Here is a 24,338-nt window from a genome sequence, read left to right as displayed (position 1 = left end):
CAACGTTGTCAGCCAAGTCGGCGGCAGTGGGCCGTGTATCTTCAATCGCATGGTCATTAGACGGAAAAGAGGTATTAACTGCAAACTCGACAAATACAATCGCCAAGTGGAACCCTGAAACTGGAGAAACACTCCCCAATGCATTCACTTATTTTCAGCCTCTCTGTACTTTCGACCTCTCCCCAGATGCATCATTGATGGTCACCGCCTCGCGTGATCATGTGTCTTTGTGGAACGTGACGACCGCAGAGCTCTTGCGGAGTCCACTGGAAAGACACACAAGATCCATCAGACGCATCAAGATCACCCCGGATGGCTCTCGGATTCTGATTGCAAGTGGAGAAGGCGACATCTCACACTCGGAGAACAATATCGTCGAGGTTTGCGACGTTCAATCTGGCCAAGTCGCTCATACTTTCGAGGATCATTATGGCTTGATATCTGCCCTTGATATTTCACAAGATGGGTCGACCTTTGCGAGCGTGAGCGAAAACATCGTGTCTATTTGTAGTTTGTCTACCTACTCGCTTCTCGCCGAAATTCTTGCGCATGGGGACGGCTCCGAGGCTGGCAGCACCATCAAAATATGCTTTTCTCCCAGTGGCACGAAGCTGCTCGTCGGTTCGAAGAAGGTTGCAATGGTTCAACGTCTATTGGGGGAAGAACCCTCTCTGAAGGTCAACCTACAGAGCGATATCGTCTGCCTCCAGTACGCACCGGATGGAGGTAGCTTTATGACTGGGTCAAAGGACGGAAAAGTCTGTATATGGGATGCTGTGGCTCAGGGAGATCTTCTTCTGTGCTTACAACACGACACTCCTGTGTATACTGCGTCCTTCTCCCCTGAAGGGCTGCGCATAGCTAGCGCTTCTCAAGGTGGGTATATCCGGATCTGGGATGCGTTGTCTGGTGATTTGCAGGTAGGAGAGGTAAGCGTCTTTTCAATATAGTATACTTGAAAATGTTGACACTGTCAGTAGCCGATAAAGATTTACGAGGACAAGTTGCCGGATAAAGTGGAGAAAGTAGCACCAGAGGTACCTTCTATATCTCCCACAGCGTTCATGACAACTACAGGCACTAAACTATCCGAATAGGGCCGCTCTTCTGAGGATAGTTTCCTGAATGTGTGTACATCATTTCTCACCTACGAACAATAATGCTAAGAGTTCCTATAAAGCGTCCTGCAGTTCTCCGACGGCAGCAGCATGGCAATGATAAGAAGCAAGTCAGAAGTGGTATCTCCGCTGGAGATACATATGCTCACTATGCTACACCGCAAATTGTCGCGAGTATCCCAAGACAGAGAGGAATCTTCTCTTATTTTAGAAATGTCGCGCAATCGCAAAGTTCAGCACCATCGCAAGGTACCCGTATTGCGGCCTCTCGCTGTGAAGGGCTTGCTTACAGCTTTAGTAGATCGACCTCGTGCATCACATACTCGGCTCAAGATAATCTCCCTAGCCAAGGAGAAACAGGTGCGGACTCTCAGTGCGGACAACTTTGAATAAATAGCTGAATTTTATAAGCGGCTTTTTCACGCACCAGAGCCACGTCAAAGCGAAGAAGACCCTCGAGAATCGGGGAGCGAAGAAGAAGCTGAAGATGTGGACGGACGTGTTTCCGCACGTAATCAGCACTCCAGAGACTTACCAGATGACATTTGTGGATGTTGCGGATACGTACTACGGCGCAAATAGATTAAGCTACACTTCCTCGGAGCTGCACTTTGATGTTAACCCTGTTTCTAATATTGCGTAAATAATGAGTTATCTACTCATTATTGCATTATGAACTTCTGTTTAGCGACTTGAATGTGGACCGCAGAGATGACTCGAAGCTTTGAATTAGTGATTTATTCAGAGGCTGTGACTCCTGCAACATCACGGGATAATATTTACTACCTCTTTAATTTCCGTTCCCCTCACGTTTGCGAAGTGTCTCTGAGTCGACGAAACAGCCCTAGGCCTGGTCTTAGTCTAGTTTTACGTCCTCTGGATGAGACATTGCATGAGTAACGACACCTACATAGCAGTTGCCCATGGGGTTTTGACTAGGACATCGCTTGACTCTGAGGTCCCTGTTCAATGTCAATAAGCAGACTCACTGTAACAGCCTATCGGCGTCACGGGCAGGCGTCCAAATACGAAGGCACCTAGTCTTGGCGTACTTGTCAACTTCATCAAAAGCGAGACTGGATACAGCGATGAGCCTCTTGAAGGACCTGGATAAACAGTGGAGAAGGCAGAGATCAAGGAGAAGGGCTGCCCTCTGAGATCCATGGGCGCGAGCGCTAAGCGGTGCAAGCGCGGACCGGACGTTGGAACGACTTGCGCCTACCCTAAAGCTGTATTCACACGATCCGGCAGGAACTCAGTCGGCTTCGTGATCCGACGAGCATTCGCATCTCGGCCGTCTCAATCTCCAGCAAGGAACGGTCCATCGCGACATGTCGCGACCTTCATCAGCCCGACTATGAGCTTGGATTTACTAGCAGATATAAGTAGCCATCCAGTACGCCTCGTCCACTCAGGCTCATCGCATAATTCACCATCATGTCAAACACCACCCCATCCAGCACCTATACACACGGCCACCATGAATCCGTCCTCCGCTCACACACCTGGCGCACTGCTGCCAACTCGTGCACCTACCTACTACCGTACCTCAAACCTGACATGCACATCCTCGATGTCGGATGCGGTCCTGGCACCATCAGCGCAGACCTCGCGGCTTTGCACGTCCCTCAGGGCCTCGTCGTAGGTATCGATCCTAGCGCCGAGGTCATCCAACAGGCCAAAGATCACGCCACTCAGCGGGGTGTATCAAACGCCTCGTTTGCTCAGGCGGACCTGTACACTCTAGGCGAGGAGCACGAAGGCAAATACGACGTCGTACACGCGCACCAGGTCCTGCAGCACGTCTCGGATCCCGTACGCGCCCTCGAGGCCCTACGACGCGCAGCGAAGCCTGGTGGACTGGTCGCGGTGCGCGACGCGGACTACGGCACGTTTACGTGGTTTCCAGAGAACGTGGGTGTAACCAGGGGTTTTGAGGTATACGGTTGTGTTGCGAGGAAAAACGGAGGTGAACCCGATGCCGGGCGGAGGCTGCTTAGTTGGGCCCTTCAATCAGGCTTCGCCAGGAAGAGCATCACGGCTTCGTCAAGCACATGGTGCTATAGCACGAAGGAGGAGATCGAATGGTGGAGCGGCTTATGGGCGGATCGGCTCGTGCACTCCAAAGTCGGGCCAAGCGCGATAGAGAATGGGTTCGTGAATAACAAGGACGAACTGGAAGATATGGGAAGGGGATTCAGGGAGTGGGGCAAAGCTGAGGACGCATGGTTTTCACTGGTGAACGGTGAGCTCATTTGCAAAGTTGATGAGGCATGAGATTATGCGACGGTGGTTTATGTCTATGTCGACGAGGAAATGTGATTGAAATCGTTGAACCTCATTCATCTGCTAGTAGTACCGTTATCCTAGTGACTATGCAGATAGGAAGATGTCGAAATTTTTAACTGTCGAGAATACAATGTAAACCAAATACTATCTAGAGGGGCCGCTGGCCCGAAGGTTTCAGCTCAACCAAAAGACACACGCTGCCATACACATATTGTAGCTGATGTTCATTACCGTACACCATAAAATGAGATTCAACGCGATGCTCGGACACAAGCTTGTTCATTCTGATCACTTCGGCATGCCAGCTGTCATCTTTGTTCGTATGATCGCTCTCCAGCCCATCGTCCTCCTTGTACAGCACACCTTTCCAGACGCGACTTCCAGTCTCCTTATCACGTCGTGATCGCTTGCGAGGCCCCTTTTGGCTCGAGGCCGAAGGATCGCCGTCCGACCTCAGCTTGAACCACTCCGTAACGAACTGGTTGGCGCTAATCTCGTAGGAGCAGTTACCGTATTCGTATAGGTCGATCGCGACAACCCTATCGGTGAATATGTTCCGTTCGTTGTAATTGATAAACCTCTTGTAGAAAACGTAGATTGACCACGGGAGAGCAAGCGAGCTGCAGACACGAGCGATAAGGTCGTCCGAACCCTTCAGGTAGTCCTTGACGCGGCTCGTATCCTGTCCGCGCTTGAGTGGGTACTTGTGGCTGAGACCGAATGCAAGGAACCCGCCGGATGGGAGAATGGCTGGGTCAGAAACGACAGCTGAAAGGGAGCTGCGCAGCTGTGCTTCTATAGACGTGATGGGGCGCGCCACGGCAAGGATGGATGGGGGTGGTTTCGACTTGAAGTAGAGGTTGTATGTGAGGGTGACGCGGTAGCCGGCCTTGACAGGGAGGACCTCATGCTCGACATCGCTGAAAAAGGCGACGAACCCGACGCTAGGTGAAGAGGCCTGGGCCAGTTCTTTCGAGAAGTCGACGGTCCATTCATTCTGGCTCTCGCCCTGGCCATGGCGGAGAACGAGCTCTCCACCTTCATGAGGAGTCGGAAAGACGACCACGAGAGAACCAAACATGTTCTCATTCCTGGGCGTGTCTAGATGGGGTTTGAAAAACGCGCCTTCACCTGAATGCCGTATGGTCAAGTCAGGCTGTTGCAGCCCGGGGGACGGGAAAAGGTAGTTGATACGCACTGTAGACGTTGAGCTTGTAGAGCTCCATGGTGAAATCCTTCTCAGAGTCAAGGAGGTCGCTGTGAAGAATACCGCTGATGCCGACGTCTCCGGGATTAAAGAGCGTCGCAAAGTCAGTTCGGTCAAGCTTTCCGGCTTTGCGATACGTCTCGTCCAATACCGTCTCCTCTCCCAAGCCAAATGTAGCAGGCTCACACGCACTGGCAAGCGCGGCCAGGCCGGTGTCAGAGGCATGGGCGAGATCGATGCGCCTAGGAGCTGCGATGAGTGAGCGTGAACTAAGCAAAAAGTGGCACTACTCACCGTGAGGTGCCCGAGCCTTTCTTACCAAAGTACAGGGCCAAGAAGTCCTCGTTGACCTCATGGATTCCACTGCAATAGGCAGGGCGCGTCTCTAAGGCTTTTTGAATGGTGTGAAGATGCTGCTGGGCCATGGCGTCGACGTGATGAATGTCGTCTGATTCGGCGACAGAAGAATGCGAGGACAGGAAACAAGGAGCTTGAAACGCAAAAGCCCGTGTGTTTATACGACCAATTCCAGCCCCGCGCTTCGCAGAATCAATGCCCCTACCATGCCAAGGGCTCGCATGTTCCATTCCATAACAGATGTAGGGAACACGGACTGGACCCCTGAGTGGGCGAGTCAGAGCATGAAACTCCTAGGCATCCATGATGAGCAAATTCGACATGCTGTGATCGTGCGCTCCTTCGCAGATGGATCATCATTCACCTACAACGTGGTGGAACGGGGAAGTCGGCGATGACTCGAAACCTCCTTTCCGGACATCGGCTATCTTCAAACGTTGTTGAAGTTTCGAGCAACGTCAAATCAGCCACCGAACATGTTGCACATTCTCACGGACATCATAAGAAAATGAGTCGGCGCGAGTCACCGTTCTATCAGTGATCTTCTTTTCAAAATTGGGAAGAATGATTTATGAGAACATCAAGAACCTCCTTCGTGAACAGGCAGAGTGAGTCATTGAAAGTCACGATCGTATAGTACAGCTTACCTCGGACGGAGATGTTGGCCCAACCAAAGGCACGTCCGAATGCTTGTCATTGAGTTATCTGTTGAAGTGGTTTGAAGCAAGCGCCGCTTGAAGTGACAGTCATTTGCAGGGTGTCGGTATAATATTTCCCACGATTTGCTCCGCAATTCCAACCTTATCCAGGAAGTGTCGATTTCCTTTCCCCCGATCCGCAAATGAGCATGAGTCAGAATGACTAGTCTGCCAATTCGGTATATAGGGCGGAATCTTCTTCTTTCTGACATGTTTTGACGGTGACTCCAGGTGAATGTTGCCATTGGCGATTTTCCAATTCTCGACCTGTGCAAGATTTTACAACTCTTTCAGCTTTCAAGCTTTCAAGCCATATTGTAAAGGAATGGACTTTCTGTAACGACGGCGAAGGGCTGGATGGAAAGCGTTCCCAAATCTCCATTGTTCTCTCAATGCAACTTACAAAATGAGACGGTATAGATATATCAAGCGACCTTGGAAAAAATGCGTTTTTGGTGGGTCCCACCTCCCTAATTGGCCCCTTAATTCGGTGCTGATCTAGTCTGTTTAGATGACCGAGTCACTCACCAATTACAGCGTTTTATTACGTCTTGAAGGAGACGCCCCAAACCTAACCCTGAATATGTGATGAACTGAATATCGAGTCATACGACGACGTTCGAGACGATTTGCTCGGGTTCGGAAAGGCAGTATCTGTGCCAAGATCTGTGCTCCCAATAGACGTGTGGAAACAGATTGTCCAGCCAATAAAAGGGTCTCGTCTCCTCCTTTCTCGTTAACCCCTAGTTCCCGTTCTCGACTTTCCATTGTTCACTATGTCCACCACGCAGACTATGCTCGACCACATCCACGCAATACGTACCGCGGTCACAGCTCGGCCGACGCACTGCAGAGGAACCTGCGAAGTACCAAACGACCTTCTCCACCTTTTCTATAGCAAGAACGCAGAAGACAACCAGTAAGCGTCTGCGCAGCTTTATTCCTCCTTCTTGACGCTGACATTCTCGTGTCTTGTATCATATAGATGCTCCCGTATCAACTTGTCGGCAGCGTCTACGGATGAGCTCGCCGCGCTTGCGAGTGCCTGCCAGCCCGCCACTTTCGGCAGGAATCAAGAGAACGTGCTCGATGAGACGTACCGGAAGGCTGGCAAGATGGACAGGAGCGACTTCGCGACCCTCTTCCATCCCGGAGACATCGGTCTGGGTCCTATCATTCAGAACAGTCTTCTTTGCTCGGATCGCGAGTTCACTATGGAGCTCTACAAGCTCAACGTCTACGGTATGTGGAAGTCGTCGCTATGCGTGATCGGGTGGTTCCCGGCTCATGCACGTCTGCATTTCACAGGGGAAGGCTCTTTCTTCAAGCCGCATTGCGACACTCCCCGGAGCGGAAGCATGTTTGGCTCCCTCGTCATTGTCTTCCCGACGCCTCATGAGGGCGGTGATCTCGTTCTGCGCCATGATGGAAAAGAGTCAACGATTGACTTCTCGGACATGTTCGCTGACGGGAGCCAGCTATCAGTGGGCTACATCGCGTTTTACAGCGACGTCGAACATGAAGTTATGCCCGTTAAAGCCGGTCATCGCGTCACCCTCACCTACAATCTGTACTTTAAGTCAAACGAGAAAGAAGAAGAGGAAGAGGAGGAGGAGGAGCATGCAACACAGTCGTCAGATTTCGGAACTCCTATTCCTCCCCCGGTCAGTAACCTCGTCTCTGTCGTACCACACCCGACAGAAACCGAGGCTCGGCTACGCACCTCCATCTCTGCCCTCGTCTCCGACCCTACGGTGCTCCCAGACGGCGGCTATCTCGCCTTTGGCCTCCAGCATAAGTATCCGCTCGAGGCGAACAACTACGCATGGGTCGTCAAACGATATCTCAAAGGCGCAGACGAGATCCTGGCTCGTGCTTGTACTGCGCTGAAACTTGACTGGAGTGCACGGATCTTCTACGACGACTTCTTCGATCTCGGGGCCGGAGACGCGTTTGCAGACGAGGTGGTTAGCCACAATTCTCAGTTGGAGGATGTCTACGAGCTCAACGACATCAGTGCAAACTTTTTCTGGGTGAGGTGGGTCGATACTACTGAGGGTAAGGAAAGGGGACGAGGAAATCGCGATAACGGATGCAGCAACGACGAGCGCCGGAGCAACGTTGCTGAGACTTATAGCGTTATTCGCGTGTCGTCTCCAAACTCTGCCCACACGGTGGAAGGGTCGTTCATCGCCTACGGAAACGAAGCTTCACTGGAGTATATGTATGGATTAGTATACATACTTGTCTCCCTGAAGCCCTCCAGTGAACGTACGGGCGAGCCTCCCGTTCTGGTATTGTAGGTTTAGAAGTCAAACATTTGAGAATTAGGCTTACTATAAAACCAACGACGGGCCTGAAAGCTAGTACTTTTTCAATACATACAACGATGACATAATCAAACAAGCGATGTTGAATGTAAGAACATTCGTCAAGGAAAAGCGAGGGCATACAAGACGCTAGTGCCGGAAATGTCCACTATACAAGTTCATTGGGCCCGAGCTCGAGAAGCCAGCCAAAGCGCATGGCGGGGAAGAAGTTATCCTCTACAAAAACTAACGTCGAGATAGAGGGCGTCGAGGATACGGGCAGAGCTTTTAGGGCGATTCGCATGCGTGGGCCGGGAATCCGCGATGAACAAGACGAGCAGGGCGGTGACCAACAGATCAATCTGACAACGAGTTGACGGATGTTGTAGGTTCCGACATTCATGGGGATAGAGTCACATAGAAGCTTGGAGAACATATGTCGAATGAGTAGGGCAAGATTTTTGAAAGGACGCGCTCGAGGTGGTCGGCGTCGGCGAAGAAGGAACAGACTCAACAGATGTCATGCTGACAAGCACTCGCACGTGCAGCTCTTTGTCATCACCACTGACCTGCCCTGACGTTGATGCGGAAGCACGGAAGTACTTCATCCCGACTCCCGAGCGTTGCTTCGCATCTTCATAATGCAGTCCCGGTCGAATGTAACGGTGCAGTGCTGAGTAAAATATTCGTAAAACAAACATAGTGTGCTACTCTGGCTGCACAGACAACAGGTCCAACAGTCAGCAAGCAGAGGTCGCTGACTAGCTAGGGGCTCCGAGGGTGAGAACACATGAGCTGAAGATGAGCGAATCCGCGACACTGCTCCCGGTATATAAGCAGGTCCACGCGCCTATCACCTCATCAGCAACCCCATCCCCTCACATCCTCTAAATCCTACCCACCTACCGAAGTAACAATGCCCACCGAAATCAAGAACAAGACTCACTTCACTGAGCTTGTGCGTTTGACGTACTAGATTTCATGAGACTGCGAGACGCTGACAAGTTTACGACGTATGCCTTCGCCTCGCCAGATCAACAGCGGCAAGACCGTCATCATTGACTTCTGGGCCCCCTGGTGCGGCCCCTGCAACATGATCTCGCCCAAGTTCGAGCAGTACGCGGGACAGCACGCTGAGAAGGACAGCGTCATCTTTGCTAAAGTCAACATCGACGATGCGTCCGATGTTGCCGAGCTCCTTGGCATCAGCTCGGTATGTCGGGTCCCTTGCTGTGTGCTCCTACTACCCAGTCCTCCATTCTTCCTACTATATGCTCTGTTTCTATACCTGGTTTTGTCTGCCAGTGTCTATTCTCACTTTACACATCCCTCTTTGCGTGCGTAGCGTATGTAGTGTCTAATGCTGACCCATCCACTAGATCCCGACCTTCATGGCCTTCAAGGACGGCGACAAGCTGCCGAACGGTCAGGTCGTCGGTGCTAGGATCTCTGATCTCGAGGTACGCTCCCTTGTGTTTTTCTTATTGAGACGTGCCCTCAACGACATATGCTATTTCAGAGACTCATCACCACCCATGCCGTATGATGACCCATAGAGACGTGAAGCGCCGCAGCGGAAGTCATAGTAAATATTCTACTGTATCATTATGCGCCGGAGAATGATCAAGTTATGTTGGTTTGAGACGCATCTGCTGCGCATCGCTCCAGGGAGTGTGAGTCTCTGGTGGTGTTGAGATTACCGAAGGTAGGAGAAAGGGGAGTAAAGCCACAGCGACGCAGCTTCATTGGGATAAAGCAAGAGCCAAGATCGCGCGCTTGTTTCATACCTGTGGCACGTTGACACACGTTCGCGGATATCTTAAGCTGTGTCCTTCCATTCCTATCAATTGACTAACTCTTTGTAGCATTCTCCCTCTAATTAGCGCTCACTCGGATCATGGCACTGGTCACCAGGCGTCCACAACCACACCCTTGACGCATGAAGTGGGTACCTTGGAGTTGCGGCGTCATCCAAAAACAAGGGTAATGGTTTTTGAGCGCCGAAGAGCTACTAGTAGACTCGTCATTTGGGACTGTGTGAAGTGGCTGGGCGCTTGAGCTTGAGCGCTTAAGCGCCAGCGACACCATCCGTATGTAGCGCAATGTATGGCTTCGTGCTGTATGGTTCTCTATAGAAAAAAGATGTTGATAACCAACCGTGCAAAACTGAATAACGCGAAATAGACCATTAACCACGATTGAGTTTGACAGCAACCTCGGGTTACCTGATGTTCTGCGAGGCCAGTGGCATATGGCATGTCCGTGGCTTATCGGCGTCGAGAAGGGAGGCACCAGCACCCGTGAACTCGATCCATAGAACCCACAGACTCGATAGAGTTTCGAGACGGGGGGCGGTTGGTGTTGTCGTTTTCCCGTTCGTCATGCTCCGAGTCTTCGCCGTCGCTTTCGCGCTGACGAGGATCTAGAACCCCTGCGAGATGCTAATGGGTTTTCCACCGGAGTCAGCATCGCGCGCGCTGTAGGCATATTGCACGTACCTCTTTCGCTTTAGCGGAGTATATGATCGCAAATCGACGCGAGCGGAGGGGAGACACGCCCACTCAGCTAAGTAATCTTCTCAGTTTCGATGACACTCCTCTTATCCATTCGGGCCGGTACCTTCTTCTCGTCGTAGTTAAGAAGGCTTCTGTCCACGCGTTCTCGGTGTATACGGGCTGGTTTTCGAATTGTGGCTGGAAGCTGAGAAAGACCCAGTCATCTGTAAGTGCTAGTTATAAAGCCACTTACGTCCATAAAGCTCTCGGTAAGTGATATGGCCCGCTACACGAGATCGTAAGTACTGCTGGTAGGCCAAGTAGTGTAATTGAAACACCCACCTCTCGATGTACCTCTTTCGATTCGGATTCTTCGTGGACGGGCACTTTCTCCGACTAATCTATAGCATGAGCGACAGAAGAGCCAGAGTGATGGGAAAATACATACTTTACCCAGGATCAGTCTTCCGGTCGCCGTCTCCCAGAGCCTGACATACCCAAGGTTTGTGCCTGTCGCAATGCAAGAACCGTCCGGAGAGTACGAAGCGACGAGAACCGGGCTCTCGTGCTCCATCTCACGTAAGTCTTCGGTTGCTTGCATCATATATACAAACCCGTGATTCTGGTACGGTGAGGAAGGTGGAACCGTCTGGCGCATAATCCACGTAGCGCACATCATGCTCGTAGGAAATTTCGTGGACATCCTTTTCAGTGACAACGTCCCATACCCGGACAGTGTGCTCGTCTGACCCACTAAACAAGTGCCTGCCGTCCGGTGAGAAGCAAAGAGCCTCAACTCTGCCACTGTGGGCAAACGATGCCGCTAACGACGAGTCGGTAGTCCAGTCCCATAAGTGTACCGTGCCGTCAGTCGAGCCATTCGCCAGCTTAAAGCCGTCAGGAGACAAACTCAAGGTTTGGATAGCTTCTGGCTGTTCGTGCGTTTTTACGACACGAAGCGAGCTCCCAGTCCATCGGTCCCATTCACGTATTGTGCCATCGTTGCTGCCGCTGATGAGACGAGCGTCGTCGGGGGTAAATATGACGGCAGTGACCGTGTCCGTATGTCCCGTGAGAGGATCGAGAGCAAGTTCCCTGGAGTCCCGGTTCCACAGGCAAACAGTTTTGTCCTCGGATCCGCTGGCCAACGATGAGCCGTCGGAAGAAATGTCGATAGAACAGATGGTTCCAGTGTGGTAGACGAAGGCGTCACCAATACAATCGCCTGTCTCCGCACTCCAAATTCTGACGACATAGTCTGCTCCTGCACTTGCAAACTGTAGTCCATTTGGAAACCATGCAATAGTCCTCGTTTGATAATTTGAAGACATCCTGTGATATGCTTATGGCCAGTTATTCTCCACAAATACGAAGATGAAACCTGACATTTCTCCTGTCGTAGACGTATACTCTGCATTCTCAAGAACAGACACGGTTGAGCAATCTGTAAATGAGTGGGAACCTTCTTTACCTTTGGTACAAGGAGCTTCCCCGAGTCAATATCCCGCACGAAGAGAGTGCCATTACTTCCACCCAACGCAGCACATCGTCCGTCAGGCGAGCTTGCCACTGACCAAAGAGGCTCCTTGTTGTAACGAGGACCAGTACAGCATTGTCCAGTTGATATATCCCACATACGCATACTTCTGTCCTCCGATACGCTGACAATCCTTTGGCTGTCAACTGAGAAGCACAGAGCGGAGATACTGTGTCGGTGGCCCTTCAGAGGCTCTATGGCCGGTGCACCGTCCCTGGTGTCCCACACTCGAATTTTCCAATCTAGCCCTGCGCTGGCCAAGAAACAACCATCGGGAGAGTATGTGAGTGTCAGTATGCAGGCCTTGTGTCCTGATATCGGCTCTCGCGCGAGTGTTTGGCCGTCTATGTCCCAGATACGGACCAAACAGTCTGATGATCCTGTTGCGGGGGACCTGCCGTCTGGAGAAAACGCTATACTATGGATCTCGACTCCGTCGGGGTGTGGTAATGATGCAAGTGACTCTTCCGTGGCCGCGTTCCAAAGTCGTGCGTACCCGCCTGCTCCAGCGCTGGCGATGAGCCGCCCATCGGGGGAGTACTGCACCGCCCAGATGGCATCGTTTTGGACTCCAAAGGGATCCATGGCCGTTTCATGAGTGACAGCATCCCAGATTTGCAGCGCGTACCATCTCGAACCGTATGCGCCGACGATGTGCCTTCCATCAGGAGAGAACGCAATGGCATACACGCACTGCCGACGACCTGCTGTGATCATACCGACCTGCTGGCCGGACTCTGAGTCCCATATCCTGATCGTCGTGTCGCCAGAGCCAGACGCAAGCCACCTGCCGTCTGGAGAATAAGCGACCGACTGAATAGGTTTGAGAGTAGCGTGTCCTTGCAGAGGCTGGAGGCTATCAGCACTCCCATCAGTTTGTGCGGGTGAGATCGGCGACATCTTCTGACAGCTGAGCAAGCGCTGAGTATCGTGATAGGGGATGCGAATGGAGTCTGTGGGACGAAGGGGGACTCTCACAAAGATTTTGCTGTGTTTTCGTCACGACCGGCCACATCAACGCCGCAACTTACTTGAATTAGCGCCCGAGGCACTGACATGACAATGTTCCCACGCAGAGCAGCGACACCAGTGGCTAAATTCTTGTGCGAAGGTGGCGCGTCTTTTGCATGTTATAACTACAGTACTCTCACGGGAAAGATGTGGAAGATCTAGGTTTTATTATTATACGAAGCCAGGCTTTCGTTCCAACTGCGGAAGAATGTCCTCGCTGGTAACTCGGGCTGGGGCTAAAGGATACACTGTTCACAATTGCCTCCTGACCGGTGACAGGGCGAATGATGATAGCGTAAACATTTGATAGCTGTGAAAGTCGCCCATCATAATATTTATAATAATAAACTGCAGCAGACTATGCCTCTCGGGCAAGCTGAACGGGAACAAGCCGTCTATTGCGCCATCGTCACGGTCAGGTTTCTTATAACTTCAGGTTACCTGATGCATCGATGAAGTTCGGGTGATAGGTCTGGCACACGGTGCATTCCATCGTTAATAACACATGATTTTTCAGCAGCGTAACTCCAGTGGTCGTTAATTGATAGTTAAATTAAGTTGATATGCATGTCGAAGGAACGATGTTGGAGAACATGAAATATCCAGATCATATAATCTTCGCATCGTCTATGGGATCATTAGATTCGCCTAGTAACAAAACCATCTTCTACCAAATGCCGCAACACAAGCTGGCATGGTCATTGGACTGCGCGTCATTATGGTCTGCCGGAGAGTTGACATGCGAGGGCCCTGCTTGCACGCGTTGAGAAGTGGAGGTGATGTCGGCATTCTCTTCCTCTTCGTTCCCCGATTCTATACTTCCATCGCCACTGCGCCTTTCTGGGGCTACAGCAAGACGCTGTACGATTCCGAGTCAACGCTAACTACCTGGGTAGACACTGAAGGTGAACAAACCTGCTTTGCCCGGGCTGCGTATACTGGGACAAAACGACGTAACTTGAAGTTATTCCTCTTCGTGGAGCTGACGTGCTTCCTGGTGTCCGAGGATCGTTCGACGCTTAGTCCGAGTAGCTTCTTCAATCTAATGGATAACCCGAAAGTCCCTTGAGGATTAGAGATTTCCGGATGAGAATAAACTTCATCAAGGAAGCCCTCGCGATGTCTACCCCCGCGGTTGGCACCTTGCCTTTGAGGGGTCGCAGGAAGCTAAGGAGAGAATATGTCAATGAAGACCGAGAAATACAGGACAACTCACATCGAGAAAACTATCGTCAGATACCCGATTCCTTCTCTAAGGTTGGCATGTTATCGAAATCTATATGCCTGCCTATTATATCGAACACTTGCCTCTCGTTGTACCTCTCTCTTTCCTTGATGGATAGATTCATCTTCGTTATCATTGTCGGATCCCTGATAACATCAGTGTACTACCGAAAGCCACACAGATTAAATGCGCACTTTGCCCAAGAGTAGCTGCCCACTTGCCGAGTCCCAAACCCGAACGTATCCGTCGTCTGTTCCGCTTGAAATCCTTCTCCCATCTGGATAAAACGCAGCTACCCTTACCCAGCTCTCATGTACAAGAGACCGAAGGGGTTGTCCGGTGCTAGCATCCCAAATGCGAATCGTCTTGTCGACAGAGGTGCTGAGGAATGTTTTCCCATCGAATGCATAATGCACACAGCAAACTCGACCGTCGTGCTTAACCTTGAGCAACTGCCCCCCGCTCGCGACGCTCCATACTCGTGCAGTTCCGTCCGATGAGCCACTGAGTATGCCTGTTCCGTCTGGGGACCAGCAAACAGACAGCACATCGTCGTCGTGCTTGTAAGGGCCCATTATCAGCGAGCCTGTCTGGATATCCCAAATGCGCACTGTTTCGTCGTTCGACCCGGTGACCAGCCTTGACCCATCGGCAGAAACACAGAGGTCGTTTATTCCACCTTCGTGTCCTTCAATGACTAGAAGAGCTTGACCGGTCCGCGCGTCCCACACGCGTATAGTACGGTCGTTGCCAGCACTGACGACGCGAGAATGATCTGGTGTAAATTCGAGAGCCTGGACGAAATCAGTGTGACCTTCCATAAGATCTATAGCAAGCATGTTAGTTTCCACGTTCCATAGGCGAATAGTCTGATCTTTGCAGCTGCTGAGCAACATGGATCCGTCGAGAGAGATGGCGATGGAGGTAATAAGGTCGGTGGGATGAGAAAAGGAATCAGTAAACTCTTTGCCAGTTTCTGCGTTCCATATTTTAATGGTGCGATCTGATAGTCCAACACTTGCAAATTGAGTCCCATCGGGAAACCATGCCAATGACGCAATACAGCTAACTGTGAGCATCCTAAACCGTAACAGGAAAATAAATATACATAACAGAAGAATGATTCATACGTACCTGTTGCCTTTGGGAGGCTTGATATCGGGACCCTAGATATGCGTTACCAATTAGAATGTATCTTGGGAGAGCAGCGTGAATATTACCTCTGGAAGGATACGTTTTCCAGACCTGGCATTGCGAAGACACAAACTAGACCCCTCGCCACAAACAACCACATGGTGTATCGGAGAGGCCGATATGCGCACGAGAAAACCGTTGGTATAAATTGGACCCCATACGCAGTCACCTGTCATTGGATCCCAGGCGCGTACACTCCTGTCGCGCGACGCGCTGATAAGCGTTTGTCCGTCGAAGGTAAATTTGAGATCCGAGATGGCAAGGTTGTGTCCCTTCAATGGGCCCCTGCATATCTTCCCAGACTGAGGATCCCACAAGTAAATGGTACAATCCCTACTCCCGCTTGCCAGAAACCTGCCGTCTGGCGAATATGCTACCGCCCACACCTCGGACTTGTGTCTGGAAAGAGGTGGAATAATTAATTTTGATGAGACGACGTCCCAGACGCGTATCAGATTGTCATCACAGGCAGATGCGATGCGTTTACCGCAGGGAGAAAACACAGCGCTGCTGATAATGTCGGGGTGCTCCATAGATTTGGTACATTCCCCAGAGTTCGCGTCCCATAGCTTCACGAACCGGTCATTGGATGCGCTAGCAATGAGCATTCCGTCAGGGGAGTACTGGATGGACGAGATAGAGTCCCTGTGCCCTCTCAGCGGACCCAGAACCCACTCGTTCGTTGAAAAAAGCCATACACGAATTGATAGATCATCATAGGCGACTGCGATATGTTTTGCGTCCGGAGAGAATGTAACCGAATCGACGCTGCCCAGGTAACGCCTCAGAGGCTCTCCAACCTGCACGCCGGTGCGTGAGTCCCATATTCGCATTGTGCCATCGCAAGATCCCGAGGCAATGCAGGTTCCGTCAGGAGAGTAAGCGATTGACCAGATCCTGTCAACGTGCCCCTCGAAGGGTTTGAGAGTGTGGATGCTATTTGCAGAATCCGAAGATGTGTCAGAAGAAGGCATTACGGTAGACCTCTTGAACGGCGTCAAAGGATGAAAAGGGTGAGTGACTGCTGCACGCCTGAAATTGAGCGATGCTCACCTAGTGGGAAACGTGTGCCACGTCTCACAGCATACGCATGACGCCTCGTGGCCTAGCTTCTGATGAACGCTCAGAGGCGCCAACATGCTCCCACACTCATTGTCCGACTTTGGACACTCCATTGAACTATATTTAAACCGATCCAACCTTGCTTGATTCAGCGCTAAATGATCCTCTCAGCAATCAGCATAAACGCAGCATAATCCTCGTCACAAACTTCTTTTAACGCATAGGTCTGATGAGGGATGGCCATATGACTATTACATCAAATTGTGCGAATAGACACGTAGGTCAGCCACGCGGGTCTGACAAGTTCAGCAAAGCACGCTTTCTCAAACAGGATGTGTTAGTAAGGTGAATACCCTGCCGGCCCCGTACACTCAAAGTCTGCGCCCACGACATTACTACACGTCAGGTTTCTCGTCCCATTCGTACCCACGTTTGTGAAATCGAGGCTGATCCCAGGACATGGCGCGGCGACGGAGCAGTACAAGTTCGCGAGCGAGCCGCCGTAGATCGTGCCGCGAATATCTTCAATGGTATAGTTGGAGACCTGGAACGTAGACGTGTCGCAGCCCGAGGTGTCACCGTTATAAGATACGCATTGGGTGATCTCGGTGATGCCGCCTGTGAGATTGTGGACCGTTATGTCGCGGAAGGCTGTCACGGGAGTCAGCGATCTTGGGCGGCTAGCGGAAAGAGATGGGAACGTACTGATGTTCTTTGCATACCCGATTCCGCCGCCGCCGCCATTAGGCGGGTACCCTTCGACAGTGCCCGTCCAGCTCTTGATGTATCCCGCCCAGAGCGTGTTGTACGCGACCACGCGCTCCATTGTGACATTTTCGATGAACTCGAACGTGTCGTTGTACTGTCCAATCGACCCAGCCGCGAAGCCGTTCCCGTTAAAGAACTCACAGTCCTGGATGAGGATGTTGGTCGAGTTGGCCTTCGTGCTGATGGAATCATCGCCATTCGTGACCGACCACCGTCGGAAGGTGATGTTGTTGCTGAAGAAGGTGTCCACGCCATCGGTATTCTCCGTGGATGTCTTTGAGTAGCGTCAATTTGGGTTTGGATAAGAGGCAAGAAGAATGGATGGAGGAAGGGACGTACGCCGTCGTTGGAGGTGCTGTTGACGTAGATGTCGGTCAGGAGGAGGCTGTCCGACTGCGTGATCGCCATTGTCCAAAACTGGCTCTGTACGAATTGGATGCCGGTGAAGACGCTGTTCGTTGTGTTGGCAATGATGAGCGAGATAGGGCGTCCGGCGAGATTGCCGACACCGTTCGAGAAGTCGTACCTGTCCGAACCCAAGTCAGATAAGTGGAGGGCATGGAATTTACTGGTGAATGAGACGTACCAGACCTGGCCGTTTCCGTTGAGTGTCCCGTACCCATGTCCATCAAACGTAATGTCCTCTCCGCCAAGTACCCATGCACTGGTCATATTCAGGTAGTTGAGCGGAAGGCCGTTGGCCCTCCAATACGATATATCCGTGCTCCACTGGTCATTTCCATTAGCTTCAAGCCCTCCCACTCCATGCCGCGAGAGTCAAGTAGATTGAGCTCACCAAGAGCGTGCCTTGAAGATCTATCGTGACGTTTTTGAGCCCGGTAGTCTCCATGACCTGGTTGATATTGTATGTCCCTTCGGAAATGACGATCGACGCATCCGACGAGCACTGCTGGAACGCCGATAGGATTGAAGGTGTATCGTCGGCAGTAACATTCGTACCGGGCGTGATGGTGCACACAGAGCCTGTGACGGCAAGGTTCGCGGCGAGCGCGAACCCAGCCACAGCGAAGAGCGATAACATGCGATAGAGGAGCATGATGGCTGATTCTTGATCATATACAAGACATCGCGTATTCTGCCTTTATGCAGGGACAAGCAAGGGAGTCATATGATGATGTGTTCGTGGGGGACGGGAAGGTATGCGGAGTAGGTAGGCCTTATGACTTGTCCGCGGGGCAGTCCAAAAATATGAGACTATTGAGCAATGACGCAGATGACGAAGTCGACCCTCAGCCTCTGTTGAAGAACATTCCTCTGCTAGCTTCTGTAAATATACTTGACTGCAGAGGACCTGGAAGAAGGGTGCCAGTAAGATTCAACTGACCCTGTGACCCGGTCATGGTCGGGAAGGTCCGTGACTAGAAGCTAACGGAGAAGAAGAGTGTATGGGTAAAACGAAAGGTTCAACATTGACGCGTGTAGCTCTCTCGCTTGGGCAGGTGAGCATTCACGAGGGTGTCGATTTTGACGCGAAGGGGAAGGAAACGAAGACAGTGGAGACAGCGGAACCGGACCGCATATGACATTCCCACGCACTGGGACAACCGGACGCATCCGCGCCAGCACTGCCACTGCCGCATCCTTTGCCGCGCTGAGCTTGAGCTTGAGCTTGAGCGTGATAGCCAGCAGCGACAAGACCGACAACCAGTGCACGGTGGGGAGGAGCATTAGATTGAATCAGCCTAAGTGAGTCTTTTCATTGATCCTTCCAATATCACAGCTTAGCATCTTGCCTAGGCGTCACTCGCTATATTCGCCTCAGTGCATCCCATTGCGTACCCGCCCGGCACGCTCGACGCGCAGCCAACCAGCTCTTTTCACCGTATCCAGTCGCGCCAACTAAACAACACATCCAACCTTTCCCTGACTTCTCGCCACGTCTCTCTAAGTGCATTTGACTTCTTCATTCTCGACGTAATCTCCTATGGCTACAGTCAAGCTCGCCACTCTCGCCATCCGAGTGAGTGTTTCCGCCAAGCCTATGATTCGCGCTGCCTTCTCATCTCATCCATCCGCGCAAGGCAGACAATTGCCAAACCCCTCAGCAATGGTATCAAGAGGCAAGCCAAGGAGTATGTCCGTCCTTCTCTATTGTCCTTTGCTTCACTATGATGTCTCTACGCGCCATTCAAGGCGACACGAGCTGACCCGTAATTCTCCCAGACACCCGAAATTCCGCCAGCTCTGCATTTCTCTCGCACAGGGCATGTATACCGTAGAGATAAAGTTACGGACGAACATCCTCGGTGAACCCGCGCGCCAGCATGTTCGGCCACTGTCGGAGACTCGGTGCGCCCCTCCCCTGCTCACGCTCGTTCCTGTTCGCTTACCGTCACCCAGAGCCGTAGAGAACGGAGCCAACGCCCTCGCCGAGGGCTTCCTCTTCAGTGTTGCGGCCCTCTTAATCATTGGAGAATCATGGCGCTCCTCGCGCTCGCAGTCCAAACGACGGGACAGCATCGATGACCAGCTCGAAGCCCTTACCTCCCAGGTCTCCTCACTGTCGGAACGGATGGAGGCACTGGCAGAGAATGTGAATAGGCGAGTGGAGGAGGATGAAGGCAGGCAGGATGAGATGCGGAAGATACTGGAGCGGGTGGTCGAGATTGGGCTGAGAGGCGGGTGGGCTGAGTTTGAGGGTACGCCAATCCAGCTTCCGCGCATACAGCACGCCAGTTTATCTGCTGGGACGGTCGCGCCAGAAGTACCAAGTGAGAATGAACAGTATCGTGGGGGGCAAGGATTCGATGGATCGAGAAATGGAACGGCATCGTAGACCCCGTTTAAATGAAGTACTGTGAGTACTGGTGGATGCTATATACCCGTCTGTACCGTTATTTATTGCTAGACTATGCTTAATCTACATTCCTCTGCTTGCCGATTTGCTAACATACTGGATCGCTCCATCCTTTATATTTATCCTCAGTGGTAAATGCCTGTGCGACATATTATATCCAGAATATAAGTACACTTCTTTAATAAGTCTTTGGTAGTATATCGGTTAGTACACCCGCTTGTCACGCGGGAGAGCGGGGTTCGACTCCCCGCCAGAGAGACTTTTTGCGACCATCTGTTCAGAGTGCAGTCTCAAACTTTTCATATTTATCCGCCTTGCTGGTACGTCTGTCTGTAATTAATTGGTCCCAAATCATCTTATTTTAACCCTGTTCCGCATAGAAAGTACTAGAAAACTTTGGGTGTGGTCATTCTTGACATGACGTCGATGTACCAGTTGTCCCCCTGTTTTGCACAAAGCTCCTATATCCAGAATAGATTTGAAAGCACTTGAGCCTAACAGCGAGCTCCTTGCTTCCGATCACTACTGTGCCATCTTCCGGCCACTCGCTTCTCTGACTTCCTTCAAGTTGTTGAGCAATTCGGCTGGGGAATCATGTTCCTTTTGAAACAGAATATCAAATACGACCTCCATAGCCTGCCCCTACGGTCCATCACTGGAAAAGCTCCGACTGCTCCGGTTATGTACAGGAATCGGCTCCTCAAGGCTCGCCCCTCGGACAAAGTCTGTTTCAGTAGTGGCAGTTACTCAGGTTTTCCGAGACTATTGTTCGGTCGCAGGAGTCGCTCTACTTCTCTATCCACCCCATCGGCATTGAGCCTTGACGAGAATATGAACTTGAAGGCTCTGCGGGATATCTCAGCAACTAAGCCTCCGTACATTAGCGGGACAATCACTGTGCCTGCCGAACAGCTTGTGCTCTTCTTTGAGGGGAGAGATGGAGTTTCGCGTCGGTACTTCTACCCCCTAAACGATAAAACATATCAACGAAAACTTACCATGGCAAACACAGTATCAATCTATCAAACGCGTCATCCGAGGAAATACAGATGCTCGCAAACGCCTGTTATCCTGCGACATTCGGCCGAAATGGAGAAGACGTTCTCGACGAATCTTATCGTCGAGCAGGCGTACTTCTCCCTGGTAATTTCAGCACCGGTCTTAGCCCGTCCGAACTTGGACTAGGTCATGTCGTCAGCGAGTTCCTTGAGGGAGAGAATGGATTGCGCCCTGTTCTTTTGAAGCTGGATAAGCTCAACGTCTATGGTGAGGAGTTTTCTTCTGTCTAGAGAAACATGGTGTTAATGACTTATTTCTCCGTTGCTCGAGCAGGTAAAGGAGAGTTTTTCAAAGCACACAAAGACACACCGCGGGCCTCGTCTATGTTCGGCTCCCTCGTTGTTGTTTTGCCTACACCACATGATGGAGGTGCGCTTGTTCTTCGTCACAAGGGAGAGGAGTACAAGGTCGATTTTGCGGATACCTTCAAGACTACTCAGGCTCCTGCGATTGGCTATGTTGCATTTTTCAGCGACGTCGAACACGAGATCGAGACCGTTAGGAGCGGAAACCGTGTTACATTTACCTATGGCCTTTACTTTGACGACGAAACGGGCATCAGAGAGGGCGTTCAGAAACAATACCATCCCCTTATTGACGCTCCGCCGCACCAGAAGTCATTTGAGGATGCGCTCAAAGCTGTGCTTGCCGACGACAGCATTCTTCCTGGTGGGGGATTTATCGGCTTTGGGCTGACACACCAGTATCCCGTCACGAAGAACACGGAGACCTCAACGTTTCACGATCGTCTCAAAGGCGCCGACGCAGCGCTCAAGCGTGCATGCGAAGCGCTGGGGCTTGAGTGGCATCTGCGCGTGCTCTATAGGTGCAAGCAACAGTACTCTCGGTTCGACCGGTATGTCCTTGCCGACAGATTTGTTGCCACTGAAGATTTGGGTGAGTGCGGCGATCGCTCCAAGGACATTTGGGACGCAATTGGGCGTAGATGCGGAGAAGGCGCCACGCATGTGCGTTTTGCGGGGGAGGAACGTCCCAGCGCGACATGGGACGAGGATCAAGGCGACATCGATAATCTAATGGAGGAGGAAGACGAGGAAGAAATTGACCCGGAAGATTCATTGAAAGAGCTGTTGGAGGTCAAAGACATGCGTGCGGCAGGAGGTGGGTTCAGGTCCGAATACTTGGCCTACGGGAATGAGTCCGAGTTGGACCACGTGTATGGATGGATGTCCCTTGTGGTCAGGGTTAGGAGGGGCAGCAAATGAAGCTACAAGAAGCTTCATTGCTAGTTATGGATCACTGTAACTCAAGGTTAACTAGGTCAGGCTCGTTGTGATAGGATCGAAGGCGTTCGGAATCAATCATTTGTCTCTGACAAACGTTGAATCTTATGAATCAAGCGCTTGCTGCTGCGCACTAAATATAGCGTCCTCACGTTCCAGGGCGCTTTTGAGCCACTTCGTTTGTCCGCAACGTTGATCATGAGTAATTTGGTAAGCACATGCGTCGTATCATGGTGGTCGAAAGTTGAAACACTAGTGTAGGAGTAGGCGGACATAGAGCGAGGATATTGGACAGCTAGAGTATGTGCTGCATGATGCAGAGTCTACGCTGTAATTATTCGGATTGTATAAACTGTAATTTAGATGCTGCACTACCTTGATACCCTGACTGACAATTTCGAAGTGAGGGCAATTTCGGATTATGTAATTCCGGCGGGTCTCGGCCACAAAATTTTCAGCTCGCGGCTAAGCGCTATAGCGCTAAGCACGCACGGGTTTTCTCTGAGCAACCACTACCGTAAGCACCATTCTGTCGCCGTTCAGAGACGAAAAGGATAACACTACTATGCAAAGGTCAATCAAGGCAATGCTATCTAGTGATTCAGCCTCTCAGCCTAGCGGTGTTGAGGATTCACAACCCTTTCATGGGCACTCAGACACTGTACACTCCCTCACTTACTCGCCTGACGGAAAGTGGATCGTGTCTGGCTCTGGTGATAAAACCATTCGGATATGGGACTCTCAAAGTGGACTTCAGATTGGGAAGACTATGTGCGATCATGAATGCGGTGTATCTGCCGTCGCATTCTCTCCCGACGGAAAGTATATCATCAGCGGATACAACGACGGGACCCTTCTTGCTTGGAATGTGTTGACCCAGGAAACGCGCTCAAGTCTTCTCGGTGTCCACGAAGACCTCATCTTCACGGTACAATACTCTCCCAATGGTAAACTCCTTGCCAGTGGATCTTATGATAAATCAATGCGATTATGGACCGCAGACTCCGGAGCATGCGTTGGAACGTTCGATCATCCCAACAAGGTCACAGACCTTGCATTCTCTCCGAACGGACAACACGTTACCACAGGTTCTATGGACGGCTCGCTCTACATATGGGACATAGACCTGAAGAAGCTTGTGTACGGACCTCTTGTCGGCCACCGGGACCAGATATTTTCCGTTGCCTACTCCCCTGATGGACGAGTGTTGGCAAGTGGGAGCCACGATTGGACGATCCAGCTGTGGGATGCTGTCCATGGGACGCTGGTCAAGGGTCCGCTGAAAGGACACAGACAGCCCATTGCAGGCCTGTGCTTCTCTATGGACGGGCAGACGCTCGTCAGTGCTTCATCTGACAGGACTATGCGTGGATGGGATTTGACAACGGGGACTTGCACCTGGGGGCCGCTATATTGGGATGCGAGGTTCAGTAGTCTGGCATGCTCCCCGGATCGTAAGTACGCGGTTGTGGGTGACCGGGAAGGTCGCCTGTGCGTGCGAGAAGTTGGATCGGGTGGGCTTGTTCTGCCACAGGCAAGTCACCCAAATTCAAATTTTTTTGACATTTGCTAACTCCTTGTATATATTCTGGATTTACTTCCAGCAACATAAATTTATCGGTGAACCATCCAGCGAAGACATGTGCGCTTCCGCTGCTTTTCATATCCAATTGATGACGCTAATGGGGTTTAGGATGCACACAGAAGGCTGCACAGTCGCCCTTAGATGGTTTCCCAACGGAGAACAGTTTGCGACCGCCGGTATCGACGACGTAATCCGGACTTGGGATGTCGATACGGGCGAGGACACTCTTGATGCATTTATCCAAGCCATTAACACCACCTGCTTCGACATCTCTGCTGACGGTACAAAGTTAGCTAGCAGCATCAATGACTCCATCATTCACTTGTGGCATACCGACACCAAAGATCTTGTGCTCAAGATTG

The 24,338-nt window shown here is 51.4% G+C and overlaps 10 protein-coding genes and 1 non-coding gene across 11 annotated transcripts; 7 read left to right on the top strand and 4 right to left on the bottom strand.

Annotated features, from left to right (window-relative positions):
* Nucleotides 1-197: 197 nt before the first annotated feature.
* Nucleotides 198-1,761, top strand: CONPUDRAFT_162904 (WD40 repeat-like protein; the record flags this gene model as incomplete). Its single annotated transcript, XM_007766993.1, has 6 exons — nt 198-929; nt 981-1,037; nt 1,098-1,127; nt 1,181-1,367; nt 1,420-1,478; nt 1,549-1,761. The coding sequence occupies 6 exons, from the start codon at nt 198-200 to the stop codon at nt 1,759-1,761; spliced, it is 1,278 nt and encodes a 425-aa protein (XP_007765183.1).
* Nucleotides 1,762-2,598: 837 nt separating this feature from the next.
* On the bottom strand, nt 2,599-5,064 carry CONPUDRAFT_118786 (uncharacterized protein). Its single transcript, XM_007766992.1, has 3 exons — nt 4,909-5,064; nt 4,606-4,856; nt 2,599-4,538 (listed from the first exon to the last, which is right to left on the bottom strand). Exons 1-3 carry the CDS (start codon nt 5,037-5,039, stop codon nt 3,556-3,558), a joined length of 1,365 nt encoding a protein of 454 aa, XP_007765182.1. The 5' UTR covers nt 5,040-5,064; the 3' UTR covers nt 2,599-3,555.
* An 834-nt stretch (nt 5,065-5,898) lies between these two features.
* Nucleotides 5,899-7,693, top strand: CONPUDRAFT_98979 (uncharacterized protein; the record flags this gene model as incomplete). Its single annotated transcript, XM_007766991.1, has 5 exons — nt 5,899-6,124; nt 6,181-6,588; nt 6,655-6,911; nt 6,978-7,248; nt 7,339-7,693. Coding segments are annotated over exons 2-5 (1,026 nt in total), but the record flags the coding sequence as incomplete, so codon positions are not given.
* A 1,162-nt stretch (nt 7,694-8,855) lies between these two features.
* On the top strand, nt 8,856-9,626 carry CONPUDRAFT_162900 (thioredoxin). The gene is made up of 4 exons (XM_007766990.1): nt 8,856-8,936; nt 9,012-9,191; nt 9,358-9,438; nt 9,498-9,626. Exons 1-4 carry the CDS (start codon nt 8,895-8,897, stop codon nt 9,522-9,524), a joined length of 330 nt encoding a protein of 109 aa, XP_007765180.1. The 5' UTR covers nt 8,856-8,894; the 3' UTR covers nt 9,525-9,626.
* A 465-nt stretch (nt 9,627-10,091) lies between these two features.
* Nucleotides 10,092-12,314, bottom strand: CONPUDRAFT_118778 (WD40 repeat-like protein). The gene is made up of 8 exons (XM_007766989.1): nt 11,945-12,314; nt 11,860-11,891; nt 10,922-11,805; nt 10,816-10,869; nt 10,598-10,759; nt 10,477-10,543; nt 10,204-10,419; nt 10,092-10,144 (listed from the first exon to the last, which is right to left on the bottom strand). Exons 1-3 carry the CDS (start codon nt 12,113-12,115, stop codon nt 11,049-11,051), a joined length of 960 nt encoding a protein of 319 aa, XP_007765179.1. The 5' UTR covers nt 12,116-12,314; the 3' UTR covers nt 10,092-10,144; nt 10,204-10,419; nt 10,477-10,543; nt 10,598-10,759; nt 10,816-10,869; nt 10,922-11,048.
* A 2,114-nt stretch (nt 12,315-14,428) lies between these two features.
* On the bottom strand, nt 14,429-16,414 carry CONPUDRAFT_118773 (HET-R; the record flags this gene model as incomplete). The annotated part of the gene is made up of 2 exons (XM_007766988.1): nt 14,429-15,072; nt 15,595-16,414. The coding sequence occupies 2 exons, from the start codon at nt 16,412-16,414 to the stop codon at nt 14,429-14,431; spliced, it is 1,464 nt and encodes a 487-aa protein (XP_007765178.1).
* Nucleotides 16,415-16,839: 425 nt separating this feature from the next.
* On the bottom strand, nt 16,840-18,327 carry CONPUDRAFT_150599 (uncharacterized protein; the record flags this gene model as incomplete). Its single annotated transcript, XM_007767019.1, has 5 exons — nt 16,840-17,153; nt 17,208-17,544; nt 17,610-17,796; nt 17,857-17,999; nt 18,067-18,327. The coding sequence occupies 5 exons, from the start codon at nt 18,325-18,327 to the stop codon at nt 16,840-16,842; spliced, it is 1,242 nt and encodes a 413-aa protein (XP_007765209.1).
* An 888-nt stretch (nt 18,328-19,215) lies between these two features.
* Nucleotides 19,216-20,067, top strand: CONPUDRAFT_88085 (OPA3-domain-containing protein; the record flags this gene model as incomplete). The annotated part of the gene is made up of 4 exons (XM_007766987.1): nt 19,216-19,251; nt 19,317-19,363; nt 19,455-19,580; nt 19,632-20,067. The coding sequence occupies 4 exons, from the start codon at nt 19,216-19,218 to the stop codon at nt 20,065-20,067; spliced, it is 645 nt and encodes a 214-aa protein (XP_007765177.1).
* Nucleotides 20,068-20,274: 207 nt separating this feature from the next.
* CONPUDRAFT_t21 lies at nt 20,275-20,346 on the top strand. The gene has a single exon. It is a non-coding gene; the product is annotated as a tRNA-Asp (tRNA).
* A 585-nt stretch (nt 20,347-20,931) lies between these two features.
* CONPUDRAFT_98957 (uncharacterized protein) lies at nt 20,932-22,019 on the top strand (the record flags this gene model as incomplete). The annotated part of the gene is made up of 3 exons (XM_007766986.1): nt 20,932-21,041; nt 21,101-21,354; nt 21,418-22,019. Coding segments are annotated over exons 2-3 (819 nt in total), but the record flags the coding sequence as incomplete, so codon positions are not given.
* Nucleotides 22,020-22,977: 958 nt separating this feature from the next.
* Nucleotides 22,978-23,964, top strand: CONPUDRAFT_48734 (WD40 repeat-like protein; the record flags this gene model as incomplete). Its single annotated transcript, XM_007765908.1, has 1 exon — nt 22,978-23,964. The coding sequence occupies one exon, from the start codon at nt 22,978-22,980 to the stop codon at nt 23,962-23,964; it is 987 nt and encodes a 328-aa protein (XP_007764098.1).
* Between the last annotated feature and the right edge of the window lie 374 nt (nt 23,965-24,338).

This window comes from Coniophora puteana (assembly GCF_000271625.1).
Source record: "Coniophora puteana RWD-64-598 SS2 unplaced genomic scaffold CONPUscaffold_2, whole genome shotgun sequence".
NCBI lineage: Eukaryota > Fungi > Basidiomycota > Agaricomycetes > Boletales > Coniophoraceae > Coniophora > Coniophora puteana.
The sequence above is the reverse complement of the archived record's forward strand: the minus strand, read 5'-3'. Positions and strand labels throughout refer to the sequence as shown.

What these genes read in the sequence shown, in the direction of transcription:
- CONPUDRAFT_118778 (XM_007766989.1), bottom strand. Translation starts at nt 12,115, where the DNA reads ATGCGTATGTGGGATATATCAACTGGACAATGCTGTACTGGTCCTCGT. An exon ending in GGAAGCTCCTTGTACCAAAG is followed by an intron (nt 11,892 to 11,944) that starts GTAAAGAAGGTT and finishes TCTGTTCTTGAG; the next exon opens with AATGCAGAGTATACGTCTAC. An exon ending in ACGTCTACGACAGGAGAAAT is followed by an intron (nt 11,806 to 11,859) that starts GTCAGGTTTCAT and finishes AGCATATCACAG; the next exon opens with GATGTCTTCAAATTATCAAA.
- CONPUDRAFT_118786 (XM_007766992.1), bottom strand. Translation starts at nt 5,039, where the DNA reads ATGGCCCAGCAGCATCTTCACACCATTCAAAAAGCCTTAGAGACGCGC. An exon ending in AAAGGCTCGGGCACCTCACG is followed by an intron (nt 4,857 to 4,908) that starts GTGAGTAGTGCC and finishes CGCAGCTCCTAG; the next exon opens with GCGCATCGATCTCGCCCATG. An exon ending in CTACAAGCTCAACGTCTACA is followed by an intron (nt 4,539 to 4,605) that starts GTGCGTATCAAC and finishes TACGGCATTCAG; the next exon opens with GTGAAGGCGCGTTTTTCAAA.
- CONPUDRAFT_162900 (XM_007766990.1), top strand. Translation starts at nt 8,895, where the DNA reads ATGCCCACCGAAATCAAGAACAAGACTCACTTCACTGAGCTT. An exon ending in AGACTCACTTCACTGAGCTT is followed by an intron (nt 8,937 to 9,011) that starts GTGCGTTTGACG and finishes TCGCCTCGCCAG; the next exon opens with ATCAACAGCGGCAAGACCGT. An exon ending in CTAGGATCTCTGATCTCGAG is followed by an intron (nt 9,439 to 9,497) that starts GTACGCTCCCTT and finishes ATGCTATTTCAG; the next exon opens with AGACTCATCACCACCCATGC.